The sequence below is a fragment of the Parastagonospora nodorum genome (assembly GCF_000146915.1).
Source record: "Parastagonospora nodorum SN15 chromosome Unknown scaffold_7, whole genome shotgun sequence".
In the NCBI taxonomy this organism is placed as follows: domain Eukaryota; kingdom Fungi; phylum Ascomycota; class Dothideomycetes; order Pleosporales; family Phaeosphaeriaceae; genus Parastagonospora; species Parastagonospora nodorum.
Genome location: NW_001884555.1, coordinates 918,132 through 940,588, shown reverse-complemented (window position 1 = coordinate 940,588; position 22,457 = coordinate 918,132). Strand labels below are relative to the sequence as shown.

The 22,457-nt window shown below is 53.5% G+C and overlaps 11 protein-coding genes across 11 annotated transcripts; 7 read left to right on the top strand and 4 right to left on the bottom strand.

The window, feature by feature from the left end:
• Nucleotides 1–1,565: 1,565 nt before the first annotated feature.
• On the bottom strand, nucleotides 1,566–2,162 carry SNOG_05211 (hypothetical protein; the record flags this gene model as incomplete). Its single annotated transcript, XM_001795568.1, has 2 exons — nucleotides 1,566–1,883; nucleotides 2,106–2,162. 2 exons carry the CDS (start codon nucleotides 2,160–2,162, stop codon nucleotides 1,566–1,568), a joined length of 375 nt encoding a protein of 124 aa, XP_001795620.1.
• Nucleotides 2,163–2,794: 632 nt separating this feature from the next.
• Nucleotides 2,795–3,613, bottom strand: SNOG_05210 (hypothetical protein; the record flags this gene model as incomplete). Its single annotated transcript, XM_001795567.1, has 1 exon — nucleotides 2,795–3,613. One exon carries the CDS (start codon nucleotides 3,611–3,613, stop codon nucleotides 2,795–2,797), a length of 819 nt encoding a protein of 272 aa, XP_001795619.1.
• Nucleotides 3,614–4,251: 638 nt separating this feature from the next.
• Nucleotides 4,252–6,050, top strand: SNOG_05209 (hypothetical protein; the record flags this gene model as incomplete). The annotated part of the gene is made up of 4 exons (XM_001795566.1): nucleotides 4,252–4,287; nucleotides 4,337–4,424; nucleotides 4,475–5,719; nucleotides 5,768–6,050. 4 exons carry the CDS (start codon nucleotides 4,252–4,254, stop codon nucleotides 5,902–5,904), a joined length of 1,506 nt encoding a protein of 501 aa, XP_001795618.1. The 3' UTR covers nucleotides 5,905–6,050.
• A 313-nt stretch (nucleotides 6,051–6,363) lies between these two features.
• SNOG_05208 (hypothetical protein) lies at nucleotides 6,364–7,973 on the top strand (the record flags this gene model as incomplete). Its single annotated transcript, XM_001795565.1, has 3 exons — nucleotides 6,364–6,424; nucleotides 6,519–6,937; nucleotides 6,999–7,973. 3 exons carry the CDS (start codon nucleotides 6,364–6,366, stop codon nucleotides 7,971–7,973), a joined length of 1,455 nt encoding a protein of 484 aa, XP_001795617.1.
• A 767-nt stretch (nucleotides 7,974–8,740) lies between these two features.
• SNOG_05206 (hypothetical protein) lies at nucleotides 8,741–10,770 on the bottom strand (the record flags this gene model as incomplete). Its single annotated transcript, XM_001795563.1, has 2 exons — nucleotides 8,741–8,935; nucleotides 9,682–10,770. 2 exons carry the CDS (start codon nucleotides 10,768–10,770, stop codon nucleotides 8,741–8,743), a joined length of 1,284 nt encoding a protein of 427 aa, XP_001795615.1.
• Nucleotides 8,753–9,363, top strand: SNOG_05207 (hypothetical protein; the record flags this gene model as incomplete). Its single annotated transcript, XM_001795564.1, has 3 exons — nucleotides 8,753–9,004; nucleotides 9,081–9,236; nucleotides 9,289–9,363. The coding sequence occupies 3 exons, from the start codon at nucleotides 8,753–8,755 to the stop codon at nucleotides 9,361–9,363; spliced, it is 483 nt and encodes a 160-aa protein (XP_001795616.1).
• A 370-nt stretch (nucleotides 10,771–11,140) lies between the features above and the next one.
• SNOG_05205 (hypothetical protein) lies at nucleotides 11,141–13,834 on the top strand (the record flags this gene model as incomplete). Its single annotated transcript, XM_001795562.1, is given in 3 exon segments — nucleotides 11,141–12,889; nucleotides 12,916–13,258; nucleotides 13,275–13,834. 3 exon segments carry the CDS (start codon nucleotides 11,141–11,143, stop codon nucleotides 13,832–13,834), a joined length of 2,652 nt encoding a protein of 883 aa, XP_001795614.1.
• Nucleotides 13,835–14,233: 399 nt separating this feature from the next.
• SNOG_05204 (hypothetical protein) lies at nucleotides 14,234–16,217 on the bottom strand (the record flags this gene model as incomplete). Its single annotated transcript, XM_001795561.1, has 5 exons — nucleotides 14,234–14,257; nucleotides 14,305–15,132; nucleotides 15,180–15,312; nucleotides 15,619–15,689; nucleotides 15,726–16,217. The coding sequence occupies 5 exons, from the start codon at nucleotides 16,215–16,217 to the stop codon at nucleotides 14,234–14,236; spliced, it is 1,548 nt and encodes a 515-aa protein (XP_001795613.1).
• Nucleotides 16,218–16,491: 274 nt separating this feature from the next.
• On the top strand, nucleotides 16,492–17,661 carry SNOG_05203 (hypothetical protein; the record flags this gene model as incomplete). Its single annotated transcript, XM_001795560.1, has 3 exons — nucleotides 16,492–16,883; nucleotides 16,907–17,358; nucleotides 17,407–17,661. The coding sequence occupies 3 exons, from the start codon at nucleotides 16,492–16,494 to the stop codon at nucleotides 17,505–17,507; spliced, it is 945 nt and encodes a 314-aa protein (XP_001795612.1). The 3' UTR covers nucleotides 17,508–17,661.
• Nucleotides 17,662–18,315: 654 nt separating this feature from the next.
• SNOG_05202 (hypothetical protein) lies at nucleotides 18,316–19,288 on the top strand (the record flags this gene model as incomplete). The annotated part of the gene is made up of 4 exons (XM_001795559.1): nucleotides 18,316–18,347; nucleotides 18,437–18,509; nucleotides 18,673–19,051; nucleotides 19,191–19,288. The coding sequence occupies 4 exons, from the start codon at nucleotides 18,316–18,318 to the stop codon at nucleotides 19,286–19,288; spliced, it is 582 nt and encodes a 193-aa protein (XP_001795611.1).
• A 37-nt stretch (nucleotides 19,289–19,325) lies between these two features.
• Nucleotides 19,326–22,099, top strand: SNOG_05201 (hypothetical protein; the record flags this gene model as incomplete). Its single annotated transcript, XM_001795558.1, has 4 exons — nucleotides 19,326–19,340; nucleotides 19,373–19,707; nucleotides 19,763–20,844; nucleotides 21,153–22,099. 4 exons carry the CDS (start codon nucleotides 19,326–19,328, stop codon nucleotides 22,097–22,099), a joined length of 2,379 nt encoding a protein of 792 aa, XP_001795610.1.
• Between the last annotated feature and the right edge of the window lie 358 nt (nucleotides 22,100–22,457).

Genomic DNA, 22,457 nt, shown 5'->3' with positions numbered 1-22,457 from the left:
TTGATTGTTTAATGATGGTGGCAAGATTGAGGAGATCGTTGTCCAGTTTCTGTTGTCCAGGCTGCGCGCACTGCGCTTCCATGAGCGCCATTCCAAGTTGACACATTTGGGACATTTACGGCCTGCGAATCGTGTCGAGACAGCAGAATAGAGTCCCAGTCTTTAAAGCCCTTCAAGTCCAGGTCCAGGGTTTCCACGCTGTCTTTGACTAGAGGTAGACTTGATTCCACGTACGGAGAAGACAGCAAGCGTCGTAGTGTCTTCTGAGTAACGTAAAAATCCTGGAAGCACGCGGTATAGGCAAATTTGCTCCACTGCTTACAGACTGTGAGGCGTGACAGATCCGAGCGGAAATAGGATGAGCCGACATGATCGAAAATTTGAATTAGGGTTTCGGGAGGAAGTTGGAGGAGTGACATAGTGTGTTGTGCGAGCTAAGTAACGGAGACGGTGTCGGTGTATCTGAATCAAGAGGCATGGAAGAGTGGCTTTAATTGCAAGTAGGAGGGCTGATTCAAGACCGGCTATGTGTCGAGGTTGTGCAAGTGGGATTGATTGATCCTGACTAACGTTAGTCTTTGTCGCAGCGAGCTCAGACGGCTTGGCCCTTTGAACCCTACACGGCAGGGATTGCTACTAGGTAGCCGCGAGCCAGCACGATACCGTAGAATTATTATTTTTGAAATATGCCATAAAATCAGCTCTCTTCAGAGGCTCTACTTTGGGCACTAAGGATATTCCAATTCAAATGGCCGTGGTACGTGAAAGTTGATTTTTCAGCGGCGGCTAAGATCCCTGCCTTGCAGGCTGCCTTGCAGGGACCGTGTACAATACTTTTGCCTGTACGAAGAAGCTCGTTTTTTCTGTGTTTTACCCCTGCAACTAAGCCTTAACTCCGCGCAAAACTATAACCTAACAACGCAAGATCTATCTCTAATATTAAGAATTTAGGAACTTAAGCATAAGCACACTTAGATATAAAATTTATAGAGAATTATCTTAAAGTGTTGTTGTGTTGCAAGCCTGCGCGTATTATATAGATGGTGCCTAGGCCGTAAAGTTCAGAAAATACGAGCTTCTTCGTAACCACAAGTAGATAAACCCCACACTTCTCCCGCGTCCACCTCACCCATGCTGCAAACCGGCCTGACGCGCCTAGCCTGCTGTTATCTACCTGGCCTTCCTCAGCTGATGCCTGTGGTTCTAGTCCGCCTGCTGCTGGGACGGCCCGCTGTCGCGACCGCTTTGTTTAGTTTCCCTTCAACACCGCTTCCCTCGCCGCTCTTCGTTCTGCCCATCCGAGGGTTCTTTTCCGAGCGCCAGCTTCTATTTGAATGCTGCCAACATCGAGCACAATGGCAAGACCAAGTGAATATTGGTCAGGTTTTGCTGGCCTAAGTCCAGAGTCAGACAAATATAAGCGAATCAAGCTTGTACTGTCTTCAGCAAACTTTAAGCATCTGAAGAAGTGCGCAATAGACTCGAGGCGCAGACATCAAATGGACCTACCTCCCGATACTGACTGCAGCATAAACTTAACCCAATTTGCAACGGGTTTCAACAACCTAGTTCTTGAACTCGCATTTTCTGACAACATCTATTGGATTGCTCGGATTCCGTATCGCACCATCGATGACAACACCAAGACCTCGTTGCTGAGCGAGATAGCCACCATGAACATCGTCCGCCAACGTACAAGTATCCCCATACCTCGTATTTTCGAATTTGAGATGTCCATAGAGGGGCCATTCGGATACCCGTATGTTTTGATGGAGTACTTGGGTGGCCGTAAACTCGATGATGGGTTGGCGACATCGATACCTCGACAGTATCATACCAAGGTAGCCAAACAGCTTGCACATGTGTTTGCGGAACTTCAAACCCTGACTTTTAGCCGCATTGGACGACTTTGGTGTGGAGAGACCGCGGATCGGCCTGTCGAAATCATTCCCATGGCGTGGCATCATTCGCCCGGCCCTTTGGAAACGTCGCTAGAATATCTTTACAACCAACGACAAGGGGAAAACCGAGAAATCGTCGCCTTGCACCCGAACAATGCAGACTGGCTTACGGCGTGTTGGGTGCTGAAAACAGCTCTAACCCACATCATCATTGAAGATAGAGTCCGAGGCCCATTTCCACTGTGTCATCTTGACCTCCATTTCGGTAACCTTCTTTTCGATGATGAATACAATCTGACCGGAGTAATTGATTGGAGCAACGCGCAGGCGGCCCCAATCGAACAATTGTCTGTCTGTCCAGAACTGGTGATTTTCCCTGGGCTATCTGAGGAGAAGAATCGACCGATTGTGGAGTTCAAGAAGCTCGTTATACAGTTTGTAAAAGAAATGGAGAATGAGAACGAGAAAGCGATAGAGGAAGAGAAGAGGGAAGGGAAGACGCCGCCCTTGGATCAGCAGCAGGGGAACACGAAGCGGAGTCAGCACCTTACACCACTTTCCACCTACATGGCCTCTGAAAGTGCCGAACTCATGCATCACCAGTACATGGCTTCACCCAAGGGAAGCCTTTGGGCTGCAAAAAGGGTTGCTAAACTCATGTACGGGGAGGATATTACTTGGGAACAACTTAGAAAGGTATATGGTTGCATGCAGCTTCTCTAAGGCTGGTGATACCCTCATACTCTTCGTAGCAAACTCTTATCTCACAATGTCCGCTCTCTACGATTGGTTGCTTGCCTGCTGTCATTTCCACTCATGCCTCCTAGGGAAATACTACAGGCTACAATACAGTTATGGCTTTTGAATAAGTAGTTTAAGACTATACGAGATCATTATATACACCTCCCCCCATCAACCTCCAAGTTGACCCCCGTAATGAACCCCGCCTCTTTACTCGCCATGAAAACACACGCATTCGTAACATCATCCACCTCCCCAATCCTCCCCATCGGCACATTACTCGTGAACTTCGTCCTATTCTCCGGCGTGTCCTCCATGCCCGTAAACGCGCTGAACAGCCCCGTCGCAGTCACCAGTGGACAAATTGAGACAACGCGAATTTGATGCGGTCCATACTCAGCCGCCAGCCCCTTTGTGGCATTCCATATCGCGCCTTTGCTGGCATTGTACCATACGAGTCCTGGGCGCGGTCTAGTGGCGCCAACGCTGGCGATGTTGATAATCACGCCTCCTTCTTTCCGATCGATAGCTTGTTGGATCCACGCGTTACAGCCTAAATACACGCCCTTGACGTTGATGTCAAACGTCCTTTCAAACTCTTCTTCCGTGACGTCTGTGGTGGGTTTGTTGGTATAACTCCATCCCGCATTATTAACCAGAATATCGCAGCGGCCAAACTTCTCAATGCAGGCTGATACAGTGGCTTTCCAGTCTGCAGATTTAGTAACGTCCATCTTGTGGAAGGCCAGGGAGGACGGGTTGGTGGCTACGGTGGCTTCGCCGCCGGCTTGGTTGATGTCGCCGACAAGCACTTTGGCGCCCTCTGCGGCGAAGGCTTTGGAGATGCCGGCGCCGAAACCTGAGCCGCCACCTAGGGGTGTGTTAGTTTGGGGGTTGGGGGTTGGGGGTTGGGGTGGGATGGGGATGTGGGCACCTGTCACGATTGCGACTTTGCCATCGAGTCGACCCATGGTGTTGCGGGTTGATCACAGCAGTCAAGCTCCGAGTTTGATATGAGACACGGGTTGTGCAATTGCTGAATGGCTAGTGTCTGGAGCACGAATGACGAAGTAAGGACTAAGGCACAATTGAGGTCAAAGTCAGGGAATGCAAGCACGGCGTTCTCTCCGCCGCTTCCATCACTCCATCATGTGCGTCGTTTCCCAAACATGTTTCTACCGACCAAAGCCGCTGTTCGGAGTACGTGGTGAGGGGTAAGCTGTCGAGTGGAGAGCATGAGGGGTGACGTAGTCCGGAGAAGCGAGGAACCGACCAATTGGCTTCCATTCCCGCCGACCTCTCCTGTCCGGTTCACCACTTCTAGCATCGGCTGCTTGCTAGGTCTGGAGATTGTTCGGAAGCGAGAGGTGGGGTTATTGAATAGATATCGGTGCTCTCAGTGAGCGTGTCGCGCGTCTGACGGTCGATTTCATCTGGTTTTGAGGGAGTTCTTTGGACCGGGCCGGTCGGTTTACCTCTTCCAAATCAGATCTGGTGTTTAATTGACGACTGTTGCCACAGAACAACTCTTTGCGTGGCTATAGAATATCCCCCTAACCGAAGATCATTTGCATCACGACTTTTTGAAGCAGAGTAACATTCCAACGCCATGGGTTTATCAGGAAAATACGAGCTTCCCTTCAAGGTACACTTCGAAGCTGGAACAACTGTCACTTTTCCTAAACAATCAACAGCTCAAAAACCCGGACCTGCTCCATAATGAGTCTTTCATCCACGGGGAATGGGTCAAGTCGAAGTCGGGCAAGACTTTTGAAGTCGCAGGTATGCTTCTCGCATGCTTCTTATCTTGCAGGCAACTTATCAGTGTTCAGACCCCGGTACCGGCAAGACTTGGGTAGAATGTCCGACGAACGATGCCTCGGATGTTGATGCCGCAGTCAAAAGTTCGCATGAATGCTTTCTTGAATACAAGAAGATCAGCCCTCGTCAACGAGCTCAGATGCTTTACAAGTGGGATGCCTTGATCAAGGAGAATAGGGAAGATATCGCAACCATTCTTGTGTATGAGACGGGAAAGCCGAGATCTGAGGCATACGGCGAGATCGACTACTCGACTGGATTTACCTGGTGGTTTGCGGGCGAGGCCGAACGTATCCAGGGATCTGTCTTCACTCCGGCGCTGCCCAATCGTCGCATCTTCACCATCAAGCAGCCACTGGGTGTTGCAGCAGCATTGGTGCCATGGAACTTTCCGATTGCCATGGTTTTGAGAAAGGCGGGTGCGGCGCTCGCTGCTGGCTGTACCATGATCGTGAAGCCTAGCCCCGAGACTCCTGTCACTATTCTGGCCCTAGCATATCTCGCAGACAAGGCTGGTTTCCCGAAAGGTGCGCTCAATGTGCTGACGACCGATCTCGACAAGACACCGGAACTCAGTGAGGCGCTTTGCCGACACCCTCTTGTCAACAAGGTGACCTTTACGGGCTCGACCAGAGTCGGAAAGCTGGTGGCCAAGATCTGCTCGGACAATTTGAAGAAGGTCACGCTCGAGCTGGGAGGCAACTGTCCGGTCCTCATTTTTGATGATGCAAACATTGAGCAGGCGATCGCACAAGTTTTTGCACTGAAATTCCGCCATGCTGGCCAAGCTTGCATCACTGCAAATCGGATCTACGTGCAGTCGGGCATTTTTGACAAGTTCCTGGAGCGCTGGAATGCAGAAGCTCAAAAAATAGTTGTTGGCCATGGCGCGGACGAGAAGACCACTATGGGACCAGTGACCACACCTCGCGCAGTGGACAAAGCGTTGGCTCTAGTAGAAGACGCGAGGAAGAAGGGAGCAAAGATCCATACTGGTGGCAACAAGGTCGAGAAGAATGGCGGATACTTCTTCGAGCCGACAGTCATCACAGGCGTGACTCCTGACATGGACATCGCACAAGAGGAAGTTTTCTCACCCATCAGCACTTTCATCAAGTTTGAGACTGAAGATGAGGTTGTCAAGGCGGCGAACGACACCAGCATGGGTCTTGCATCGTATTTGTTCACCAAGAACGTCGACCGTCTGTGGAGACTATTTGAGAATCTTGAGGCGGGCATGATTGGTCTCAATACCGGTGAGTCAAAACCTGAACTTGTGTGATTTCCCACTGACGTGTTTGTAGGTAACTCATCGGCTGCCGAATCACCATTTGGTGGTATCAAGCAGAGCGGTTATGGAAAGGAGTCAGGTAAGGACGTGGCGGTGAACGAATATCTCATTACAAAGACCGGAACGTTCACGCTGGAGGATCAATCGTAAGCTGTGTGGCGGTGAACGAATATCTCATCACAAAGACCGGAACTTTCACGCTGGAGGGTCAATCGTAAGCTGTGTGGCGGTCGATGTTTGCTATCGGAGCATAGCTCTTTGTAGTTGTCTTGACAGTACTTCGTAATGCGAGACCTTTCGTTGTTTGATCTGCATCTGGAACAGTGAGCAAGACCGTGTGTCCGTGCTTCTCAGGTATAGAAAGGAAGCGAAAGGCATTTGGGATTGCAGTACCTTGCATCTGCACGACATTTTGAGTTTGGCCTCGTATCTGTGAGAGGAAGCACCGCCTCATCGTTCACCGCTCACCACCCCTGGTCCGCCAAGATTGCGTTAGCGTGCTCGGTCGCGAAGCTGCACCCCAGCCGAGCAAGCTTCCCTACCTCACCACCCCGCGCATTTGCTGTGCACATCACCAACACGACGCATACCACTCACACGACCGCCGCCATGGATACCGATATGACAGACGCCGGCTACGACATCGACATCGATGTCGGAGCCCCTGTCGCTGCGCCGGCGCAACAGCCTCAACAAATTATTGAGGTAAAGCATGCGCAAGGCTGCTCTCAGGCCTGACTGACGCGCCGCATAGCAAACCCCAGCCTCCAAGGACGAGAACAGCATGCCTGCTGCCTACTACGAGAACCTCGACACACAACCTCACAAAGCCTGGCCCGAGTGTCTGAATCTACAAGGTGTTGAGGACTTCGACCCCAATGACCCTCTGTATTATGCTATGGAGGCGATTGGTTCCGAGCCACGTGTGAAGCAGCTGCGATGGGTCAGCGACTCTTCTGTCAACCTGGAGTTCTACAGCTCAGAAGACGCAGCCGCGGCACTGGCACTGCTCACCCATGAAGAGGCCGGCGACCCCAACTCGTACGCTCTACAAGACAGCCGCCGAGCCAAGACATACACGAAGAAGCCGAACAGCATCCTGAGATTACGCGAGGCGAACGATGGAGACCAGAAGCCCAAGGGCGCGGCAAACCGCAGCACCTACTACCAACGGAACCCTGATGTACGCGGCAATCGCGAGAGGGAACCGCGGAAGCGACAGCCACCGCAGAGGGATTTCTTAGATTATGGCGAGGAGGACAGTGGCTCGCGAGACTCAAGACCCCGAAGGAGGAGAAAGTGGGTTTTACATGTACAATTTCTACAGGGACGTGCTAACTCGAAGCAGCAGCGGCGATGAGTCGATGGACGAGGACTCTGGCGTCGAGAGACGAAGGAACAACACATTCCGCCGAAACGACCGAGACAACCGGGACACGCGAGGTCGGGGCGGCCGCCGGAACGACAGAGGCAGAGATGACAGGAACTCTGGACGGCTGAGGGATGATAGAGAATCTGGCAGGCTTGGTGCAGATGTCGACTCCTACCGCCCAGGATCCAGGAGGTACGTTAAAGCCACCAGTGACAACGCATCAAAGCTAACAGTTTTCAGTCCCCGCGAGACGCATTTCGGCCGCCTACGGGGTCGCAGTGCCTCACCAACTTCGAACGACGGCGACGGTAGATTTGGTTTCGCCGAAGACAATTCGAACCTGCGCACTCGCTACCGCAGCCGGAGCCGCAGCCGCAACCCTCGGAGAAGACGAGAGCCGAGCGCTGACCGGTGGACCCATGATCGTGCAAACTACGGCACTTCAGGAGGGCGCTGGCAAACAGATTCCTTCATCGACAGCTCGCCGATGGGCAACCACCGCCGCTCAGATGCAATGGATTCGACGGGCAAGGGTGCATCTCTGTTGTCACGTATGACAAAGGATGGACGTCCGGTCGTGCCGCAGACACGATCGCTAGCCGACCGCATCACACGGGACGATGACGACGACGATCACTCATATGGCCGTCTCAAGGGTGACGACAGAGAACCCGCGTTCAACGACTTCTCTGAGCCCAAACCTCGACGCAACCTGGTCGACCGTATCAGTCGCGACACTGACATTAATATCCGCGGGCGCAGTCAGGAGGGCATCAACATCAAAGGCGCTGGCAACGGCTCTTCAGGAGGCGGAATAAACATTAGAGGTGTGGCCAGTGGTGCCTAGCCAGCCACCATTGCAGCAGAAGATTCCAGCGACGGCTATCTATTCGAGAGCGACTCGTCTTGAGAAGCGCGGAAAACGCAACAACAGGCTCGACGTTGGATCACACTACACCGCAATAGCAGCGACGACAGCGGATAAATCATTACTCCACTTTCCTTTTGTCTATTCCCGCATTGAAGGATACCATCATCTGTCTGGCGCACCCAAAAATTGCTTCCACTGCGTCAAATTTGTTATCATAACCAGACTATGGAGTGTGCATATTGTTGATACTCCTACCATATCGGCACTGCTGGTGAATTACATGAGATTACTGGCATACTCTTGCTATCTTTGACCTGTGTTGATTGTGTCATGACATCTCGTATTAAACGCACCCAAGCTCAGTCATCTAACTCCGTGAAAATTGCAATATCGCTGACCCTTACGTCTCGGTGCTTCGCGCTGTTTGCGAAAAGGAGGCTTGTGTAAGCATCCCAATGTCGGACTTGCGTGGAGCCGAACAAGTCACCTTACACAATCAACGCCCCAGACTAGCTTAACTCGCGGCCGACAACAGCGCCAACACTTGAGTGAGAAAACCTTGGTATAAAGGTGTCTTTGAGCCGCACCTTTACTAGAACGCTAAACAATACTCCTGAACAATTACTTCTCGCCATCAATTCAATTTATATACCCTCTTATCCTTCCTCACACTGAGGTTCAAGTTACCCCACCACTCACGTCACCACTTCCCCATCTCCCCAAGTTTAAACCCCATTTCCAAATCAGCCCGCAAAATGGTTACCCTCCACCTCGCCTACACCGCGCCCATCAACCCCCTCTCCACCACCCCCGTCCTCACCCACGCACAAGTCTGGGCCGGGCTGCAGCGCAAAATCCGATTCGCGCAGGAATTCGTACCCGTCATCGCGTCGTGCTCCGTGCTCTCTGAAGAAGACGGCGTAGTGACTCGAGACGTGGTGTTCAAGCCGGGCGTGGGGCCGAAGGAGAAAGCGCGAGAGGTAGTTAGGGGGTTTGGGACGAGTTGGGTGAGTTTGATTGTGTAAGGGGAGGGGAAAGGGAAAGGAGAAGATCATGGCTAATCGTGTGTGATGATGTGATTAGGTCGATTTCGAGCAAGAAGACGGCAGCGTGGTCAAGAATGTTATTTCGGACGGCGCGGATGGGGCGCTGTACATGACGTATGCATTTGAATTCAGGTTTCCGGATTTAAGGGAGGGGAGTGCGGAGGCGGAGGCACAGAGGGAGAAACTCAAGGGTGTAAGTGGAATGATCTGGGGGTTGGGGATGGGATGCTAATGTGTGACTGCAGACGAGTAAGATGGCGGTGGAGAAGAGCATTGAGACGATTCGGCAGATGGTGCTGGATGGGCGGATTAAGGAGTAGGATTTGGGGAGAGTGGAGGGCGAGATGACAATGTGGATGGATGACAGACTTTCATGACGTGCCCGCTTTCAACCAAGGCTTCAAATGTAGAAACGAGGAGGGGAAATGCAGTGCCACTTAAATTTTCTCATTGCGGACGTTGGGCTTTTGGAATATGGCCTGACTGAAACTTTTGATATCTGATAGCCCTAGTCTCGCTCAATACGCAGCAGTGCAATTGCATTCATACATTATTTTTCGCCGTCACTCAAACCACGGATCAAGTCATTGCTGAAATGCATTTAGCTTGTGGGAAACGATTATAGTAGATTAACTCACGATCTTGCCCTTGTTCACAACAAACGCTTCTAGCGCTGAGATGGCTGCCCACAGCCTGTTCTCTGCCTCCTGGAAGACGACGGACCTGGGGCCGTAGAATACCTCATCACTGACCTCTTCTGGGTGACGAGGCAAGCAGTGCATAAATGACCAGCTCTCCTTTGCACCTCCACGCTTCGCAAGCTCGGATGTGATCTGGAAGCCCTCAAATGCCTTTAACCTCTTCGCAGTTTCCTCTTCTTGGCCCATAGATACCCAGGTGTCTGTGACGAGGATGTCTGCGTTTTTGATGGCGTCTTCTGGTACCCTGGTCTCGATGAACTTTCCGGCGCGAGGTGAGGTGCTTGCAGCATGCTCAATCACTGTCTTCATCTCCTTGGGGATCTCGTAACCCGCGGGTGTGGCAACGGAGATGTCAACTCCCAGCTTCATAGCACCAATGGCAAGATCGTACAGCACATTGTTTGCATCGCCTACCCATGCAATCTTGAGACCCTCGAGACCCAGTGATGTCGTAGAGGTGGACGGGTGGATCTCGGAGATTGTTTGGAAGTCGGCGATGGTTTGGAGAGGGTGGTAGAGGTCGGACAGGGCGTTGATGACGGGCACTGAAGAGTGTTTGGCGAGGTCTGCGACGTCCGAGTGGGGACCGACACGGGCGACAATGGCAGCTGTCATGCTAGAGAGCACGAGAGATGTGTCGTAGAGCGATTCATTCACGCCCAATTGGATGTCGTCCTTGCCCAAGAACATGGGAGAGCCTCCGAATGCTGCAATTGCGCCTTCTGTTGATACTCGTGTGCGGGTGCTCCTCTTGCTGAATGTCATGGCCACTGTCCTCCCCGCCAATGCCCCGCGCATCGAAAGTGGAATCTCGCCGGTCCCTGACTTGATTGAAGTCTTGTGGTTTTCGGCATTCCGGACGAGTGTGGTGAGCTCAGCGGGTGTGAGATCTGCGATTGACATCAAGTGTCGAGGCGCAAATGGAGAAGTTTGGGGAGTAGCTGGCGACGCTGCGAGCGAATATCGGCGGCATTGAGTGCGCTGCAAGCTTCGGAGAGCCGCAATCGCTGGTCGGAGGGCAGGCATGATGGCTGATGTGAATTGAGAAGTTTCTTGGGACGAATTGAAGCTTTTAAATTGTGCCAATTGACTGTAAGAGTCAAACTTTAGAGTCACAGCGATATCGTCACACGGCAGAACTTTTGTTGACCGCCTTCGAGCGCGTCCTGAGTGGGGAAGGATGACAGGCCAGGAACGTGCACTAGCGCGGGCCGTTAGAGCCGGATAGCGATCCATGGTGGCTGAGGTCATGACGAAGACAGGGCCTCAACCAAGCTGCGCGTCTTGTCACGCCCACTCCTACACCAACGCCAACACCTTCACCCTCACCATCACCACTCCGCGACGCATGACACCTTAAGAGCCCGGCTGCTCATTTCCTTCCATCTCACCAGCCATGGAGTCGCCCGAGGCGCAGTGGGGCTCCACCCGGACACCAGGTTCGCGACCCGCCTCCCAGAAGTCGACCCGCTCGACACGATCCACCCGATCGCACAAGTCGAGTCGGACCACGGAGCAAACGCCGCTGCTTGCGCGCGAAGACAGAAGCGACGATGAGCGGGAAGAGGCGCCGCGCACACCAGCCTCGGCTTCGCTGCTGCGGACGCTGAGCGGCTCGAGTGCGAGCGGCAAAACACCTCTCTGGAAGAAGCGATGGCCCAGCATACTTGCGCTGGTGATTCTGAGCATTTCCGTAGTATGCATTATGCTCGGATTCCTCGCGTCCGAAGGCATCGAGGAGTACGCCATGCAGGCAGCAGACTTCAAGCCGACTAAGCTATCGCTGGACGGCCTGGCCGATCAAGGCGCCCAGGTGCGGATAGAGGGCGACTTCACCATGGATGCATCAAAAGTGAGGAAGCAGAGTGTGCGCAACATTGGACGATTCGGCACCTGGATCGCAAAGGAAGCCGAGACTGGTCCTTTTGACGCGCAAGTCTACCTGCCCGAATATGGGAACGTCTTGCTCGGCACGGCCAAGATCCCCAGCATCAAGGTTAGCATCCGCAACGGACACACTACGCATATCTCTTTCGTGACGAGCGTTCAACCTGGATCTCCAGACGGCATCCGAAATGTCGCAAACGACTACATTGACGGACGCCTGGGTCAGATCAGAGTCAAGGGCAAGGCCGAAGTACCCGTCAAGTCTGGCTTGATCAACGTCGGCAAGCAATTCGTCGAACACTCCATGGTCTTCAAAGGAGGCGATATCCCTGCGCTGCCGCACTACAACATCACGAAGCTCAACATCCACGAGGCCAAGCATGGCCGCAAGGGTATGGGCGCCGATGCTTCCATCATCGTTGCAAACGACTTCCCTGTCGACATCACGCTTCCTGCAGTGGGCGTTGATGTGTCCATTGACGGCTGCTCGTCCGACAAGCAGGTTTTCGTCGGCACGGCGCAGAGCTCAGAACTCCACGTGAAGCCCAACACCGACATCGAGGTCAACGTCAACGGCAACGTCGAGCACTTGTCCGAGGCTCTGACTGAGGTGTGCCCAAAGTCAGCCAAATCACCACTTGATGCTTTCATTGGTGACTATATGAAGGGAACTGAGGCTACCATCTACATCAACTGCTGCAACTTCCCCGACCCCAACACCCCAGAATGGGCGCGCGACTTGTTGAAGGATATTACGGTACCGGTGCCTTTCACTGGCAAGGGCATGGGCAACCTTGTCAAAAACTTCAGCATGGCCGACATGCACTTCTCCCTGCCGGATCCCTTCGCTGAGCCCGGAACCCCGGAGGGCTCACCTAAGATTTCTGCTGTTGTCATTGTCGATGTTGGAATTCCTAACGAGATGAACTTTCCGCTCGACGTCAATCAGATCAAGGCGGATGCCGATATTTACTACAAGAACAAGAAGCTTGGAAAGTTGAACATGCACAAGTGGCAGAAGGCCAACTCCACCCGGGTCGATGGTCATGGAAAGGAAGGTCCCTCTCTGCTCGTGCAATCCGAAATCAAGAATGCGCCCATTGAGATTCTCGACAATGATTTGTTCAGCGAAGTCGTCCAGGCACTCCTTTTCGGCGATGGCAAGCCCATCATTCTAGACATGAAAGCCATGGTCAGCATTGGAGTAGACACCCCCATGGGCAAGTTCGCGATCCGCGGCATCCCATCAGAGGGATCCGTACCAGTCAAACGTTCGTAATCCAGTTCGTGGTCCAGTTCATCCGTGGTCCTCCAAAGGCTAACGTCTACGCTCCAGCACCTCACCACGATGGCGGCAACGATCTCAAATCTCGTTTCGCTGCCCTGAACCTCGCGGTTGGCAATCTGTCCATCATCAAGACCACACCGACTTCGATGACCATGCAAGTCCACGTGAACGTTACGAATCCGTCCAACTACTCCGCGACCATCCCCTACTTCAGCATCAACATCCTCGTCAACGGCACCGTCCTCGGTCAAGCCCTAATCAACGACATGCAAGTCAAACCCGGCAACAACACCAACCTCATCGCCACCGCCCTCTGGGACCCGTTCACCAACAGCCGGTGCGAAAGGCCGCGAAGTCGGCTCCGAAATGCTCTCGCAGTACATCTCCGGCTTCAACACCAGCGTCACGCTGCAAGCCCACAACGCCACGATCCCCGCGCTCCCAGGCCTCAGCCACCTCTTATCTAAATACCCCATCACCCTCCCCGCCCCGCACCTCCGCCATCCCAAGGACCCCAACGACGGCGACGATGACGATGACGAACCTCAAAAAGACCACTTCATCCAATCCACAACCATGCACCTCATCTCCTCCACCGCAACCTTCGTCCTCAACTCCCCCTTCCAGCGCACCACCATGTTCATCACACACATGAACGCCACCGCGTACTACGAGGGCCACCCCGCCGGCGTCATCCTGTACGACCTGCCCTTCGCCGTGCCCCCGGGCGTCAGCGAGAGTCCGAGAATCCCTGTGGACTGGAGCTTTGGCGGCATCGGGTACGATGCGATTCGCAATGCCCTCGGCGGCACGCTCAAGTTGAGTGCGTTTGCGAATGTGAATTTCAGGATTGGCGAGTGGAATGAGAAGATTTGGTTTGCGGGCGGGAAGATTGGGGCGCATGTTAGGTTGTGAGTTGGGAAGGGAGGTAGGGTTTGGGATGGTGTGGCGGGCGCACAGATGTTGGTGTACAATAGGCTTTGAGTGGCTGGATAGCTCGAGTCTGGGATTTTGCAACGGTTGTTTCCTTATGTCATGGCGTTACGGGGGTATGTGGCACAAAGACATATTGCTACACTGTATATATAGTTCGCAATGACACATGATTGGCTTTTTGATATAATTTTGTTCATATTGATGATATTCCAGTTCTCTACTGAACGGCAAGAAAAGCTGCAAGCCAACGCCATCGCAATCATGTTCGACCCTAACCCAATAGAGTTTTAAGATCGTAACTAGAGCAAAGGCAAAGAAACGCAGCTGAGGCGTAGATGCTGTCGTAAGTGCTCGACTCGAGTGAGTCGTTTGACAGACTTACAGACCGGGAGGTGGAGGAACCTGTTGAGATTAGCTGGAGTCGAAGTGGTGGTCTGAGCTATACATACCGCGCCGTAGCCACCTGGAGGCGAAGCAGCGGGAGGCGGTGGTGGCGGTGGTGCTCCATAGCCCGTGTTGTCGGATGGAGGAGGTGGTGGTGGTACTCCAGCACCAGCACCAGGAGCAGGCGACTGTGTCTGACCGTAAGCTTGACCATAGTACGCACCGTAGCCTGCTGCGGCAGTAGGCTGGGCAGCACCTGCTTGTGAGTACTGAGCCATGACAGCCGCGAAGCCACCGTAGGCTGCATAGGGATCCTCGGCAGGGTTCTGAGCATAGTAAGCGGCCCATTGGGCGTACTGAGCGTTGTAGTCGACGGCTTGGGCGTTCTGATCAGCAGGAGTAGCAGCAGAAGGTGATCTGGCGTCGTTAGAGGCTCCATAAGCTCCATGTCCACCATAAGCACTCTGGCCTCCGCCATAGCCGCCGTAGCTTTGGCTCCGATCACGGTCACCGCGGTCGCCTCGATCACCATATGACGGGCGTCCATTTCCGTAGCCCTCTCTGTCACCATAGTTGCGGCTTTGCGGTGGTCGATCCTTGAAAGCTTGGTAGTCGGCTTTTACCTTCTCGAGAAGCTCATCGCAAAGCTCCTTGGCACGGGCTACACCTTCGGGACGAGGTCCGGCAATATGCAGATACATGGGCTCGTCGCTCTCCGTTCCGGACTGTGGCTCCATGAAGCCGGAGCCGCGACCCTTGATCTGGACCTTGCAGGTGGTTTCTTGCTGGATGTACTTGACGTTGTCGCCACCACGACCAACTACCTGTGCTCGCAGGTTAAAGCCACTGATGGGCTCAAGACCTACAAAGATCTTCTCTTCAGGCCATTTGCGCTGTACAAAATTAGCATCATGTCTGTCCATGTGGTAGAGAAGCGTACTCGGCCATACTCGTCGCGCTCAACGTTGTCTGGTTCGCGGCGACGGAAACGGCGCTCATCTACAAGGTTAGGCAGATCTTCTTTCATCATCTCCTCGATCATCTTGGTGGCTTTGTCCAGACCTTCCTTGGACGTGCTAGTGACGCGAAGGTAAAGTGGGGGGTTCTGATGACGTTAGTTTGAGTTCTGGTGCGAGTACCCAGTCCACCTACAGCAGCTGTAGCCATGTTCTTGTCAGGATAGTATTCTCCTCGGGTTGTAACATCTTGGGCATGTATAAGCAGGTTGTTCTACAATCGTGAAGTAATGTGTTCGGGGTTGCGTACCAGCGCCAGTTTCGTCTTTGATCTAGATGTCACATGAGGTCAGCATTTGAAAGACGGGTTGGGGTGTCTAAAAGATCAAGTAAGCTCTACTCCCACAAGGAGAGATTGCAAACACGAAGCAAGCTTGCAGCTCGACGGTTCCGCACTGGGCAGATGACGCAGAGACTGCAAGGAAAGCATGATCCTGGAGAATCAGTGGCAGACGACAAAAGTTATTTACCCTTTTTTGTACAGCTCCTTTAGTCAGTGTGTAACGGTTACGCAGATCGTTGATCTCAATGTCCTTGATAAAGTCCCCGTCCTGCTGATAGATGTCGCTGGAGACAGCCTGGCCGGGGCCAGCAGAGGGCGACTTGACGACTGGAGGAGTAGGCACCTGAGATGCGTTAGTGTTGCACATGTGAAGCGGCACAAAGCTGGCACATACAGAGCGAATAGGTGGCACGTCGACATGCTGGATGCCCTTCTTCGCTTGGATCTGCGCGTTGATCCTCGCAGCCGCCGCAGCCGCTGCTGCTGCTGCCTTGTTCTTGATGCCACCGGCGGCGGGGCTGTCTGAAGCTTCACGAGTGACTGGGCTGCGCGCGCGATGCGACTCGGACTCGCGTCGCGAAGGCGAGCGTGAGCGGCGGTCGGTATCGAAGCGCGAGCGGACGGGGCGGTCAGCGTCGTCGCTGTCAAAGCGGGAGCGCGGGGCTCGTTCCTCGGACATGTTGCGCAGGCTTGGGTGCGAGAGATGGTGTGTTGGAGTCGAGGGAGAGTTTGAAGATTATTAGCGAGTCTCGAGGCTGCACGAAGGTCTTGGCGAACTGCCGCTAGAACCTCGGTAGATCCTGCCGTTTTCGGATTGCCGACTTCGCAGCGCGCTGACTGGGGAATTTCATTCCACATCTGTGATTAAATCGTGTTCGTTACCGCCAGCGTCAGCGCAGCATTGAGAGGCCACTCGCATTTCAATTGCCTCATCGTGGACCAGGCGACATACCATGGCATCTCGACGAGCTATTCTGCCCCTGCGCAGCCTGCTGAACCGGCAATGCGCAGGTGCTGTGCGCCAGCAACAGCGAGCATCGAGCTCATCCTCAACACAAGCACTCGCCTACAAAGCTCTGCACCGCCGAATCGCCCCTTTGCCTACCGAAGAGCGTCCTCCCGCCTGGTCCGCGCCGGCTGCCGTCAGCAACATCCTCTACGAGACGCCTGTGCCATCCCAGATCCCCCCGAAGCGTCATATCCTCAACTGCTTGGTGCAGAACGAGCCTGGTGTGCTTTCTCGCGTCTCTGGAATTCTGGCTGCCCGCGGCTTCAACATTGACAGCTTGGTGGTATGCAATACCGAGGTGGACGATCTCTCTCGCATGACTTATTGTGCTGCAAGGTCAAGATGGCGTAGTAGAGCAGGCACGCCGCCAGCTTGAGGACCTTGGTGCCGGTGTGGGCCGTGTTGGACTACACTGAGTCACCACTAGTTCAGCGCGAACTGCTCCTCGCCAAGATCTCCATTCTCGGCCCCGAGTACTTCGAGGAGCTGCTTGCTCACCACCGAGAAATGGCCCAGATGCCAGAGCCCGAGGAGGAGCTGTCGGAGGGAGACCGTGATGCTTTGGCGCAAGAGGCCGCTCGCGAGTCTTTGAGGAGGGATTTCCACCCGTCGAACCTGGCAGTCAGTCAAGCGCTCCGACACAAGCACGAACATCTCCGAGCTATCACCTTCATGACCCACCAGTTCGGCGGAAAGGTCTTGGACATCAGCACCAACAACTGCATTGTTGAGATTTCTGCAAAGCCTACCAGGATCGACTCTTACATGAAGCTGATTGCGCCCTTTGGCATCCTTGAGTCTGCGCGGACAGGTCAGCACTTCCATAACCTCCCGTAAAGCTTTTGCTAATAATTTCCAGGTCTTATGGCGCTGCCGCGCTCACCGCTGCACGGAACCGACGACATCGAGACTAAGGAAGCGGAGGACATTGTGGACAGCAGCTTGCTTCCACCAGGCTAGCTGGGATATGCTTGTATGTTGGCGGCGGTCAAAATCAACTCTAGTTTGGAACCTTGTTCGACATGTCGATTTATTATAATCTGGTTAATTTGGCGTTTCTTCTCGGGCAATTTGATGCCTTAGGACGAAGAAATCGCCATTCTCTTCAAAGCTAGTCTTCGGCGTGTTCTGATGTTAGCGCCCGTGACCGGTTACATTCATCGTTTGCAGGCCGCGGATGTGTCACAACTTCAGACCGTGAGGTTCGAAACGAGAGTGCGGGACAAGTGAGTGATGCCTCGGCTCGATTCGATGAGATGCATCTGCAGCCAAGAGCAAAAGACCCTGTCCAGAAACTCCATGATTGCGCAGGCAGTGTGCAGTCTCGAATATGCGCATCGCTCCTTCAAGAAAGTTTTCCTGTATCGCCAGCAAGGATCTGCACAATGCGGTTGTATCGGGGGCGCGTGACTGGGCCAAACCCACAGAATGCGTGACTGCATTGGATGTTGGCTCTGGCAAACATCATGGATCGATGTTTGAAATAATGCTTTCAAACCACTCGAGTCAACTGAGTCCAGGCCATGCTAGAGTGCAAGTCAAGCTGCTCCGTAGCTCTATGGGTCTTCAGCTATTGGCCCACTGTAATCCCACTCTCGCCGTGCGACCCTCTTCCGCGGGACGGTGGAGGTGGAGATGCAGCGGTTTGCGATTCATGACGAGCCGCAATGGTGTTTCGATGGATGCACGCGCGGAAGTCGCTGGGGAGATTCTGCAAGTGCGAGGATATCTGTGACTAGTACGGGCCGATTTGATCGACGCAACAACAATGCCGTCGCTATATGCAGCTGCCGGAACCCTGTAAGCTGTGTCTTAGGCGGAGGCTGGTATAGGCAAAGGGAAGCGTGCTCTGTTGCCGCATTGGGACGACAAGACTGCAAGTTCAACAGTCCTAGTGGCTATGTGGACCGGCTTGCAGCACGGCGACCTCGATCGCTTGCCTCCTGGCCCTCCTGGCACAGGGTGATGGCGCATAGGTGGAATTCTGCCAGAAATTTTCATCGACGCAGGCCAATCCCCAGCGACAATGCGCCCACGATGCGTGTCTGTGGCGGGGCGGCAGCAGTTCCTTCGCAGCCGTTAGCAACATCAGTTCATTAACCGAGCCTACGATGAGAGCGTTGAGGCTAGCGGCTCCCCGGTATCTGGTGCGACATGGGCCATCGGTGCTCTGACCCAGCGGCGACACGGAATAGGTGGCATGGCCGGCCAGGGAAACAGGATCGTCTGTAGCGCGAACACTGGCTGCATTCGCGACTTCGAGCACAACGGCCATGGCTGTGATTTCCGGTCGGCAGTACCTGGCGCTTCGATCGCCAGTATATCCATCTGGGATCCCCAGGTGCCGTCTTGTCGCTTCCTTTCAGCAGCCGTCCGCGCTTTTCCACAGCCACTCCCGAATCGGCCCTACGTCACTCTCCCAAGCACCAAACTCTCCTCCTTAGCAGCGGTACCCTCAGTCGCAGTGTTATTGTCTAATCAGCCTCTCCAATTGGAGCATATCGGTAAGTCCTCCGCGATCAGCACTACTTGTTCGCTTCACTGGCTCGCTGCAACTGCGGCTGTTTTGCGACCGTTGACACTCACGCCGCCATTCTTATGAAGCACGCCATGCCCGGTGCTCTCTGACTGACTGTCGTGCAGTTCGCTCGTTCGCTGTATCACCAAACATCAATAGCCGCGTGGAGCCTCTGCCCGAACCGGAGCGCATCTTCTCTTCCCCTTATCGCAATCGCAGATGAAGTTCGGCGACACCCTTCGCTTGCGGTCGATTCCAGAATGGGGACATTGTATGTGCTAGCCTTGTTTCTGCCCAAAGTCCTTAGGCTAATCGTGCGCCAGACAACATCGACTATGATTACCTTAAAGACCTGATCAAGCACCAGACGACGCCCGGCACGAACAAAGCCGTATCGATCCCCGGTCAGGGCGAGAGCAGCGAGCGAGCATTCGGCGAGACATTTCTCCAAGTTCTCCAAGCCCAGCATGACCGGATCAACCTGTTCGTACGCAGCAAGAGTGGCGAGATTGAGCGAAGGCTGGAACACATCGAGAAGAGTTTAGAGCAGCTGCGGCAGAAGCAGCGCGCAGGCCCAAATGGTGCCCGCTTGCCGGCCAGAACGGTGGAGAAATATGCGAAGATAGATGCGGACGTCAATCGGTACGTGGAGTGCTCCGGTACTTACATCCGGACATGGTCAACTGACACCACACAGGACTGGAGAGGAGATCCGCTCGCTGTCTCGATTTCAAGTCGCTCAGGAAACTGGCTTCACCAAGATCTTGAAGAAGTACAAGCGCTGGACAGGTGATAGGGAAATGGCTCAAGCTTTCACAGAGCAGATCAAGAACCGACCCGACAGCTTGTTCAAGCTTAGACTGGGCTATCTACTTGAGCAATACCAGGACGTTTTAGACGCTCTTCGCGCAGTCTTCGATGGCGATGGCAATACGGCGGCCGAAACGAAACATGATAATACACAATCGGCGGCAGCCAGCATCGCGAGGGCTCTGCAACGAGGTGACGACCTGGACTTTGATACGGCATTAACTACCGTTCCTCTCGGGTCCAATGGCACCAGAGCAACCTACTGGATACATCCCGACCACTTTGTGGAAACCCAAGTATTGCTTCTTCAACACATGCGGCTTTATACTGGTAGCACCAGATCTTCGTCGCGCAACCAGTCTGCACGCCCGTCGCCAACCCGCCGGAAATCGTCTGCAGCAAACACAGATAAGTATTTTGGAAACGGAGACGAAGTGGGCCTTCTTGTCTTGGACCACGCCGAAGCGTTTGCTTTCAAGCAGAACGCGAGCACGATAAGCTCGACTGAGGCCACGAAAGGCAATGCCATCTTCAAAGCTGCTGGTAATGTGCATTGTATCTCGTCGGGTGACGCTGCAGTGGTTGTTCGCATCGATACCAATGATCAAAAGCAAACAGAAAGTGAAGTGAAGACAGCTAGAACCAGCTTGAAGACTCTACCAGGGCTCTGGAGTGAACAGACGCAGGCTAGTGGCACACAGGAAGACCAAGCCAGTCGCAGCAACAACGAACTCGCAGCTGTTCGCCAGTGGCTCACAGAACACAAAGAAGTAAAGCCGATTGCAGGCGTTGGGTCGAAGCGCACTCGCTTTGTAGGCCTTCAAAACAATTCTGGAGCCGGTCTTTGGGCGACCTTAGATAAGGAAGTCTACATGAAAGGTTCCATGAGCCAGGACCTTGCCAATGCCGATTGGCCATCTGCTGCTCGCTCAAACGCTATCAAATTCCCACATGCTATACTTGAGGTCCGTAGGGAGGGTGCTCATGCGGCATCGCTCATTCAGACTCTTGATCGCAGCCATTTGGTATGTTGCCCTACTCTTGTACTTACAGGCTCACCAACTAACAAGCATAGGTTGAGCGCGTTCGAGGGTTTTCTATCGAATCTCATGCTGTCTGGACCTGCTGCAAGCCTGCCTCTATGACCTCGCCCTTTTGGGTAAGTACTCTTCTGTCGACTTGTGATTGAGCATCGTTTCTGTCGCCAGCATATCCCTGAAAATCCACTAACGTTCCCCAGATACCTCTATTGGATCAAGATATCCGTAAATTACCAGAATTGGTCAAGAGGAGAAGTCGAAAGGCCATCAAGAGCAGCAGCACCGAGACAATGTCACAGAGCTCCCCACCAATGACTTCTACCTCCAACACGTCATACGACGGGCAAACAAGCCCACTCGCATATCACACTGGCGACTCGTCTGTCACTTCAGAACTTGTTGATGCGCCGTCACTACAGGCTTTCCGCAAGAAGCACAGAAAACCATTTGCGGAGTACCCGCCCCCAATAAGCTCAGCGGAACATGAGCCAGAACCGCAGCGATACTGGAATGAATACGATCACCCTGAAGATGAAGACACGGGCGGCTACTACATCTATGTAGACCCAGACGCGCCCGTGAAATTTCCTGGTCAAGAGCTCTTCGAGGCTATATCAAGAAAGACCAAACAGTGGTTCGGTCGCAAAAAGCAACCTGACGAAGAGTCACTCCTTCAATCTCCCGGCTCCGACACAAGCGACGACGGTACACTGGACAGTTCACCCATCACTCAATCCGCAGGCTACGGCACCATGCCCACCCTGAATGCCAAGTCCTCACAAGAAGGCTACTTCAGCAGCCTCTTCCGCACTCTCCGTGACCCTCAGCGCGACGCCCAAGCTCTGCAGGAGCGTAGGTCGCTCCTCACCGAGCTCGAGGTCCGCCAGCACAAGACCGAAATGACCAAATTGCGCTTCTACCTTACCTGTCTGGCCACAGCCATCGTCATCGATGTCATACTCGGTCTTATGACGATGACAAGTCGTAAAAAGGAGCGCGGTGCGGTGGACGTCGGCGTGCTTTTTGGAACGATATGTACCATGGTGCTAGTGTTGGTGGCGCTTATTAGTATGAAGACGAGAAGAGAGAGACTCGGGTGGGTGCATCAGGGCGCCGTGGGGTGTGTTGCAGCGGCTATAGTGGCGCTCGATGTTGTGCTTTTGAGTTGGGTGCTTCGGATTTGAGCGTGTTGGATTTATTTTCTTTTGTTTCTATGAGTGAGATTTGGGATGGGTTTATGTTGGGTTACGGACTGGATGTGGGACGTTGGATGTATTAATAAGAGACGCCATACAGGCTGTGCAAAAATTACACAAAAACAGTTTATACAGAAAGGATTACTGTCTTCTTTTTGACTTGATTTTGGGTGTGGATGGTGGGTGGTGAAAGCTGGATTGTTGACCGCTCGTCCTTGTAAGCTGCACATCTTATGCATCATAACTTCTGAAATACTTCCATTTCGAGTATAGATGTTCATGGCGACGTGGTACATGCCCCTTCAACCAGCCCAACGGATACACCGTGCCACGAGGCGACATCTGA